This window comes from Atta colombica, unplaced genomic scaffold, assembly GCF_001594045.1.
Source record: "Atta colombica isolate Treedump-2 unplaced genomic scaffold, Acol1.0 scaffold164, whole genome shotgun sequence".
NCBI classification, from domain to species: domain Eukaryota; kingdom Metazoa; phylum Arthropoda; class Insecta; order Hymenoptera; family Formicidae; genus Atta; species Atta colombica.
This window is the reverse complement of record NW_017259255.1, coordinates 1,059,739-1,070,057: the sequence shown is the minus strand read 5'-3', so window position 1 is coordinate 1,070,057 and position 10,319 is coordinate 1,059,739. Positions and strand designations below refer to the sequence as shown.

Here is a 10,319-nt window from a genome sequence, read left to right as displayed (position 1 = left end):
ATATTTTATATATAATTATATATAATTTTATATAATTATGTATAATTATATATAATTATACATGAAACATTTTTTATATCACTTATTTAATTTTAATTTTGATTTAATTAACTTTTCATTTTTTTCTAGGTCTAAGAATTAAAAAAAATGAAGAATAAGTTAAATTGAGGTTAAAATTAATCTACATTGGTACATATAGGCAGTGATGCCTTATAATCATAACAAATTATATTATTTTCACTACCAAGAATTCCACCGCTAATATCCAGACTTTTCTTGCGTATACCCCAAAACAAGAATATAAGTGGAATTACAACTGCAGCCAACCATCTCCATGGTGAAATCACTGAGTGTTCTAAAATGAAAATAAAATTGATTAAATATTGAAAAGTGTTATCATATAAATTTAATTACAATTATATGGAAAACAAATAATTTGATTTAGAATTTTACATTTTACTGAATAGAAACAGATTATAAAAAATTATATATTTCACAGAATAAATATTGTCGTCGTTAGAGTTTTTTCTTCTCATTTTCTATTATAATTTTCTATTATAATTTCTTTGATTGATATTAAAAATCTATTTATTTCGTGAAATGTAATTCAGAGAAAAAAAAATTGTTATTAATATAAAGTTTTATTTTAATTAATTATATGAATATAAAAGTATGGTTTTAATTTTTTCTTTATTTAGTATATAAATACATACGCAATTAAACATTTTCCAGGAAAAAAAAGTTACAATACAATAATTTTTTTGCAAACTCTTTTCTATCATTATTAATTAAAAAAAAAATAAAAATCAATATATTTAGACTCAAAAAGATTAAAACAAATCGAATGATAAAGTCTACGAATCAACGCAGGATGTTAAGTGCTAATAAATAAATTTTAATATTAAAATAATTTCAATAGTACAATGCAAAACGTTCAACGGTTCAACTTTCATTAGATCATGAACGTAGCATTGCATCATTAAAATTATTTTAATATTAACATTAATTTATTACCACTTAATATTCTGCGTTGATTTACTGCCTTTATTATTTATTAACTAATTTATTAAAAAGAATGTTATCAATTTTACAATAATATATATATATATATACACATTATTCATTTTCTTTTTTGCGACATTTTCGCAGACATTACGCATTTGATCCTTTTTTTATAACGACAGCGCACATATAAAAAGATTTACATAACAGATTTTGTAATGGAATAATCAAAAAAATATGAGCGAAATTAAATTAATGTAAATTTTATTTTAATTTATGATCAACGCGCCAACTTAAGAAAATGAGAAATAAAACCGATTGCAATAAAAGTTATTGACCAAAATAAGAAAATTAATAATATAATAATCCATGCGAATATTATACATAGATGTAAAAATTTAGATTATTTCACAAAACTAGGAAACTATAATATCTATATTATGTCTCGTGTAATATTAAACAAAATTAAATTAATACTCGTATTTTAATATTACTCGTATTTTAATACTTTTTTGCGATATTGATATCTTGATATACGCCGCATGTAATAATTACATTGTGATACAATCTTCCATATTGCATCGTATCACAAAATCATCCGTTTTGATAATTCGTCGGTAAAAATTGTGCATGAATAATTTTGTGTCATTTAGTTTCATGTGAATTCTATGATTATGTATATACGATTCCGCGGAATCATGTAAACATAATGCGAAGGTAAAGCGATAGAAATAGCGATAACGATAGTGATAAGAACAGAAGAATCCAACATAACCGTTTTAAAGCTTAAAGCCATAACTTGTGCTTCAAATCATGTTCCTACGTAAAAATTTTATTACAAATTAATTTGAAATCTTTTAAAATTAAAAAATAAACTTCAACTTTGATGACGTGGAATAAAAAATTTCTCAGTTCTGTGTTCTGAATAAGAGAACAATATTTTGCTTTCTAAAATAATGTATCTTTGACACTCCATAAAATAAAAAGATTTTTCTTGAAAAATTTAATAAAAACAGATGTTTAAAACTAAAAAACTTCCGTGTAAATCTCATATCTCTCACATTATTATGTAATATTTTTTTAATAGAGATTTTTGAAGTGCTCTTACCATTTTCTTGAAAAATAACGCTTACCGCCTACATTAATGTCACCCAATGAAGATTTTTTTATTCCACATCAGAGAACACCGTAGAATAAGACTGAAAATTCGAGAAATTAAAGCATAATATCGTCAAATAAGCATTATGCGATGAAAGTTTATGGTATCTAAATAATTATTGATTTAAAAAAATAAGTGTTACCTTTTAGAAAATATATTAATAAAAAAAAATTTTATGCACTTTCAGTCATAATATAATTATTGCAAATAATTGTCGAATGTTTTTTGCAAGTAAAACGAAAACATTTGTTGCATTTTAGAATGGTGGTTGTACAATGTTTTTGCACAATGCAATTTCCCTCGCTTTTCACCGGCATTGAACGATTCCTGTGTATCCTCCACAGGAATATTTTTCTGAAAAAATTCCCTAATATCTTAAAAATTGATTATATGTAAACAATATAAACAGAACGCGATCTGAGTGAATCGACAACCCCCAAAAAACATTGAAGAAATACTTTGAGAAGCTGAGACCCAGAAAATAGATTATCTGTATTCCCTTCATAAAATCGGCGCGCGTGTACGGAGAACACGTGCACGCCCGCTGGAAGATTAAAAGTTGAAGTTTTTACTTTTGAAATCGATACTAGATATTTAAATCAGACTGATTTTTTACGGAGTTATATGGACGCAAATGGATACCTATCAAATCTGAAAATTTTGTACAAATTTTATAAAAGTCTATGGCGTGAAGTAAAAATCACACAAAAATGCGATTTACAGCAGTCGAGAGAATGAATCTTTATCTTCAATTTGTTTTTTTTATTGAGTGCTGTGCGATTTTTTTCACTGAGTTATTAAACGTTGAAGCAAAATGATCACTTTTGCCGTGCATTTTTGTGTGAATTTTACTTCATGTCATAGATCTTGGTAAAGTTTGTAAAAAATTTTCAGATTTAACGGGTATCCATTTGTGTCCGTATATCTCCATAAAGAATCAGTTAGAATTATCAATTACTAATTTCGAAAAAGATTTCAAGCTTTTTTTAAATGCTTTTTTGATTTTTTGTCTGCGATAATTTTTCATCGAATTACTTGAACGGCAATTCTGTTGACAGTTTTGAATAGCATTCCAAGAGTGCAATCAAAAGTTATTATCATTTAAAACACTAGGACTAATGGTTATGAAAATATCGCAATTTTTCGTTCTGCATTTTGTGAAGTTGACACCTCAAATTTTTAATTTTCGATTTTTTGTATTAATTTACCGGAACTATTTTTAATTTTGGATAGGAACTTCAGAACTCTTCGGGGCATTCGAAACTGTGACCAAAATTTCATTTTTTGAAAAATGAGATGCTAACTTCACAGAGATTTTTAGATATGTTAAAATATAAATATGTTAAATATAAAACACGTATTTTTTTGTAAATGCTTTTTCATATTTAAAGGGAATAAAACAAAATAAAAAAAAATCAATTTTTTTCTCTCTGAGTGAATATTGTCTAAATCATCAAAGATATAAAAAAATGTTCTAAATAAAAATTGAAAATAGTTTCAAAAATATTTTATAATAATTAAAGATTAAAAATCTTTTTATAACTTTTATAAAAAAAACTTATTAAAAAAATTGTTTCATCTATGTTATAAAATACTCTTAAAACCATACATTTATTTAAATTTTTATTGTGAAATTGTGAAATTTAAATAAACGTTAAATGTGTGATTTTATATAAAAATTAATAGTCATCATAATTCAAGAAAAAAACTGAATAAGAATTTCATCTCTTAATATGCAAAAAATATTTATAATAGTACATGTCTTCTATTTGAATATTTTTAATGTATTCTCCAATTAAAATTGAAGAAATATTTAATTAGTTTTGTGTTTAATTTTGTAACATTCATTTTACAATTTCCTAAAAAAATTAACTAATAAAATCTGAACAGTTAATAATTAAAATATTTTTTTTAGAAATCTTTGTAAATTTTATAAAGTATAAAAAATTTTCAAATTTAATAAAAGATTGAAAGATATGAAGAATGAAAAATACTGAAATAAATAAATTTGTTCTATAATATATTTATATATATTATGAAAATTTTTTTATGAGGAATTTGTCGAATTGAATTATATAGGATTGACGTTATAAGTTATTAAACTTGTCCATTTTTGTCGTATGACATTAAATTAAGGTCTATTGATTGGTTATAGAGAAGTTGTAGAGAGATTCAAGAACCCCTCTGTTTGCAATTAACATGCTTGAAAAATTGTAAATCGTATGATAAATAATATAAAGAATTCTCTACATAGAAATCATAGACGATCGTAGAATCTTAAGTCATAGGAAACCAATCAATCACAATCAATCACAATCAAATAGAAAAATACTCGATTAGAATTGGTCAGTTTTCTATGACTTAAGACTCCACGATGTCTACGACTTCTATGTAGAGTATCCTTTATGCGTCTACAATAGAAGTCATAGCAGTCATAGGGCCTTGAAAATTGATCAATCATAGTCGATTATTTTTCTCATATTCGACTGTGATTGATTAATTTTTTACGACTTAATTTTTTAAGACTCTACGATTGCTACTTCTATTGTAGACCCCGCTTTATAGGTATCAGCCGTACTTATCATCGTATTTCTTATTCACACATTCATAGTTTTTTTCTAACTTGAAAGCCGGATCTGCAACGTTCCTAATCGTTCCTAATCATATTAAAATACTGCGACATAAGGGAGGAATTCTAGTCTAGAACCTTCAAAAAATCGAAAAAAATTTTTTTTTATTTTCTGAAGTAGAACATTTAAAAAATATGTTCCTAAAGTATTATTTCGAAATTCGAAAAATTGATGAATATATAAGCGATTTAGTAGCTGTCCGACCGTTTGACGCGCTTAAGTAAGGGATCTCAGAGCGCGGAGATCTGTTTATGCTCCAAGAAACCCTAAGCGTTCAAACAAAAGAAACAGGATCTCTTACATATACAACAAACTTTATGTGTGTGTATCTAACTTAACATAACAGCTATAACAGTTGGAGTCTTAGTGATCTTTCAAATTCAGTTTTTTCTAGAACTTTAACTTGAACGATACATGAACGGATAACATATATCATGGAAAGGAAACATAGAAGAGGAAGCTACTAACCATCAAGATAGAAGTAAAAAAAGAAAATATCAAGACAATCAGTATACATCCGAAAATAGAACCTTGTTTACGAGTACCAGCTAAAAAATTGAATGCGAGACAAAGAAGCAGAAAGGAAGAAGTTCATGTTGATATCAATCACGGATATCGGATTACAGAATTTTTCTCAGTATTTTCCACACCTTCTCAGTTTGTAAGAAGTGTAAAGAACAAGTAAAATTTTGTGAATTCAGTACGCGCGACTTGGGATTTAAAATTAGCATGAGCTGTTCATGTGAAACTGTACGGTATATGCCTTCGTGTCCATTTGTCAAAAAACCTTACGAAATTAACAGAATTTTTAATTTTTAATTGCAATGTTGCTAGGAATCGGTAGAGAAGGATTAAATTTATTATGTGGTCTTATGAATATCGGCCAGGGACTAAATAAAGGAAACGTATGATGCAACTGTAAAAAAATATATATACTGCAGCGTCAATTGTTTAATATTTTCAGTAAAAAAGCTGTAAATGAAGAAAAAGAAAAAAATTTAGAAAATGCAAAAAACCTGCTGAATTGATTATTTCTGGAGATGGTTCTTGAAAGAAGGTTTTAGTTCTTTATTTGATGTATCATCATAGGAAAATATTCCGGCAAAGTAATAGATCTTGTAGTAAAATCAAGCTATTGTCAGTCATGTACTTTTTGGAAAAATAAGGTATCAAAGATTACGAGAATTGGGCCAAAAATCATGAAAATGAATACAATGTTAATCATTCTGGATCTGCTGGTAAAATAGAGGTAGACGCAATAAAAGAAATTTTTAAGATCAGAGGAGAAATTCGGAGCCAAATATATAACATCGGTGATGGTGACTCTAAAACTTTTAAAGCAATTTTAGATCTCTTTTCTTATGAAGGAAAATTAAAAAAAAATGAGTGCGTTGACCACGTACAGAAAAGAATTTCGTCCCTTCGAAACAAAAAGAAAATGAAAAAATTAGGAGGCAAAAGAAATTTAATCGATTCTTTAATAAAAGATTTAATAATTTACTACGGATTAGCTATCCGAAGAAATTCACATTCCGTAGATGAAATGAGAAAAACAATATTGGCTACATTTTATCATGCTCTACAAATGAGAAACCACAACATATGTATCGTCCACCGGGAGCGAACAGCTGATGCAAGTGGTATCGCGCTGAAGCTATCAATAATCTTTCAGAATTTAATCGATTTTCGATTCATCTTCATGTAGAAGTTCAAAAGGCAATAAAACCTATTTATGAAGATTTGTCATCGGAAAATTTATTAAAACGATGTTTAGGCGAACAATCAAAATAATAATGAATATTTAAATTCAATGATCTGGCGTCTTGAATCCAAACATCTTCATACTGGCTCAAAAATTATTGTACTTATTTGACTGCGGGAATCTTTAATGAGGGCTTCATAACAATTTTGAAAGTTATGAAGACAATAGGCATAATTATGATCAATAATACAAAATGTTTGCGCAGACGAATAGCGACTCGCACAAGCAGAAATAAAAATCGCTCAAGCTACAAAAAAAGATCCTATTGCTGACCAAAACAACATAAAGGAGGCAAACGAATTTTTTGAAAAAACAGAAAAATTTATTTTATGAACCAGGAATAACAGATTAACTAGAAATTAACTGTAAGTATAAAAAACTGTGTAAATAGTATTTAAAACTTTAAATGTGTTTTTCTCGAAATCGTTTTTCAAATCCATTAACATCATAATATAAAAACTAATAATTGGATTGGCTTCATCTTTTGAATAATTCGAAATAATTATATTTTTTGTGAAAACTAATAAAATGTTAATAATAAATTCTTTTTTTTTTGTTAAAAATGTGTCGAAAAAATAATGAAAAAAATCTTTTTTCAAACGAGTTTTACTTATAAAAATTTTGTAATCCCCCGGAGCGAGATTTACACAGAAGAGGAATTAATAACATAGTGAGGTATTATATGAAAATATATCTTACTTTTTTGTTTCAGATCGTTTGAATGAGTTCTACAATGTCAACAGCAAATTATATAATTATGCAATTAAATAATTACGCCTCGTGTAATATAACATATATCTCGGACAAATCTTAATAAAATCATTTGAAAAAATTTATAATTAACTAATAAATGTGTATAAAAATGCGTCTAAAATTTAAAGTTTTTAGGAATAATAGTTTAAAAAAAAATTCCTAAATTTGCTCTATTTCTTAACGCTCTAAATCCATTAAATCCCCCCCATAAGGCGGATCTAATGGAATCGTTCGTGCAACGTCACATATGTACCAATATATATATATACATTATAAATATTTCTTTATTCTAATCCCTAATATAATTATTTACGAACGCATTTAAAATCATCTGTCATATATACGAAACCTTCTGTCGAGTTGATAGTGTCTGGCCATAGTATCGAATAAACCACGTTGACTATCCAGAAGAACATTGAAATCGGGATAGCGCAGGCACTTAGAAGTACTGGCATGAGTACATGAGAGTGCCGGCTGTCCTTGTGACTTCCAAGAGAGACCATGTCAGAGCACACACACACGTATCAAATGTATTCGGATCGCGACATTCGTAATAGTCGATGCGATCGACTAGAAAGCCGAGTATATCGCCGAGAGGCGAAAGTCTCGAAATACGCAATACATCAATCCTCTTCTGTCAACAGTCGAATCAGCTGTTGACCCTGCAACACGTCCGCAGCACGTGTCACAAATAAAGCAAGAGCAAGATGGAGAATCAGAGAGAATCAAGGAAAAGTGGAACGGATAGTGGTTCTCTTCTTTGATTGGTTCCGCCATTTATAGTTAGTGTACTTCCGCAAATGTGTATATTGTATTTAGATCTGTTTTTTGTGGCTGAACTAGTACATTTTTAGAACTTAAAGTAAAATAGATACACGTTTTGTGGAGACACGTTTACACTTCTCTTTCACTTCACTAGTGTATTAATTCGCTGAGTCATAGTAACGGCCCAACTTATCGATGTTTATTCTTAACTCAAATACTATCAATAACTCTCAAATATCAACTTTACAGAAAAACTGCAAGAGACAAAAATTATTTATTTTATTCTTATAGAAATCTAAGAATTTTTTCAGAATTTTTTATCAACTTTTTAGTACTGCATTTTCGATAAGTCAGACCGCTATTATTGATCTGTTTTCTGTTCCTGCACTATAGACTGTTCTAGAATTCTCTTTCTCGCTTTAAACAGATCAAATATATTTATCTCACTTTCAAAAATATACACTAGTTCAACTACAGAAAACAGATCTTAGGATCCAGCGAATTAATGCACTGTACTATACGTATATGACATACACACAACTATTGCAATACAATATTAGTGCGTGTATGTTCCATCACGTTTCTATCATGACTGCGTTTCGTTTCACATATGATGCGCATGCGATGTTGTATCATTTTATCTTTTTTTAATATTCAATGAACAAGGATAAAATGATATACATGTGCGGATAAATGATTCTCTTCTCTGATTGATTCCGCCATGCTAGTGCGCTTTCGCAATGTGCATGGCGTGTATGTACATATATGTCATATACACAATCATACTAGTGCGGTACAATAGTATGCATCGTATGTTCCACTCCTATCATATTTCCTACTCACTTCAATGATGCATTAAACATGGCGGTTTTCAGATGAATCCGCTCTATTCTCTCTTGATTCTCTCTGATGAATCCAACAGAATCCAAGGCATCGAAGGTATTCGAGCGACGTTTCCGAACTCAGCCATAGGATCCATTTACGCTGCAAATGCTTTAAAGCATTCTTTGATTGATCAATTCGTAAAATTCTTTCTTCTGATTGGTCAACGAAGTAGTTGCAGCATTAAGTGGATCACACCCATTGAATGCTTACCATTTGATGACACAAGTCAACGTGTTGTTCTTTTTATTATTTTATCAATATTATGAAGGATAGAATGATGTTTGTGTAGACTTGTGTCACTAAATGGAAAGCACTTTCACTTCATTTTTCTTCTACTTTGTCTCATATTTAATTATCAACATAAATATAATAGAAAATCGATAAAAGTTAAATGTTTCAAATAATATAATATTCTTGATTCATGAATTTATCTCAAATGTAATTGTGCGCCGAAACGTTTGAACATTTAAACACAATCAATCTGAGATACTAATAATTAATTATACTTGTTTCATTTCGAATACAAAAGTGCGAAAACATACTTCTGTACATATAAAAATCTATAGAAACCAATCTTTCAATTTTTTTACATACTTACATATATATATAAAGAAAATATTCCATAATTTGTAACATTATGACATTATGTAAATATATATATCAAATTTCTCTCGAGATTTCTGATTATAAATGAATCATAAATATCTCTCGAATTGAACGCATCGTGTGTTTTTTATCCTAGACTAAAATTGTGTTCAACAGTACAAAATTTTTTTAATGATAAACAAGGATAAAACTTAAAAATACAAATTGATGAAAATATAACTTTGCGTGTCTTAATCAACATAAATACGATATTCAGAATATGCTCGATCGAGAAATTTTGAATGTTTATTTCATAAATTAGCAAAATTGAGAAAAAACTTTGATATAATCAAATTCGGCTATTTACAAACATCTTTATTTCTGTTTTACAATACAAAACAATGGTTTAAATCTTAGCACAATACTGTTCTCTTTTGCTGTAGAAAAAGAAGTTCTTATTATTCTATAATTTTACAGAAGACATATAAAAGATGTGTAAGAGAAACTTGCGGATGCAAGTATAATAACTCCAAAGATTATACTGATGAATATACAAAAATTATTAAATTTACTTATATAATGATTAATACAATGCTAAATGAAGTGTTGTACAAAATTTGAATAGTCAAAAATTGCAGTCAGCTAGTACAGCTATTTTATATACACAAATGAATTACGATTGATTATTACGTAACGACGTTCATTGCGCCATATTGTCGCTAATAAATTATAATAAATCGAGTTAATCGCAGCGCGCGAGAAAGCATGTATACTGTGA

The 10,319-nt window shown here is 28.1% G+C and overlaps 1 protein-coding gene across 2 annotated transcripts in view; it reads right to left on the bottom strand.

Annotated features, from left to right (window-relative positions):
• LOC108686111 (transmembrane protein 19) overlaps positions 1-7,983 on the bottom strand; it is a 10,483-nt gene extending 2,500 nt beyond the window's left edge. For both annotated transcript variants that reach the window (XM_018191210.1, XM_018191211.1), the window contains exons 1-2: positions 7,656-7,983; positions 245-355 (exon numbers count right to left, since the gene is read on the bottom strand). In XM_018191210.1, the coding sequence (XP_018046699.1) occupies positions 245-355; positions 7,656-7,809 (265 nt within the window). In that variant the 5' untranslated portion in view covers positions 7,810-7,983. The remainder of the gene's footprint in view (positions 1-244; positions 356-7,655) is intronic.
• Between the last annotated feature and the right edge of the window lie 2,336 nt (positions 7,984-10,319).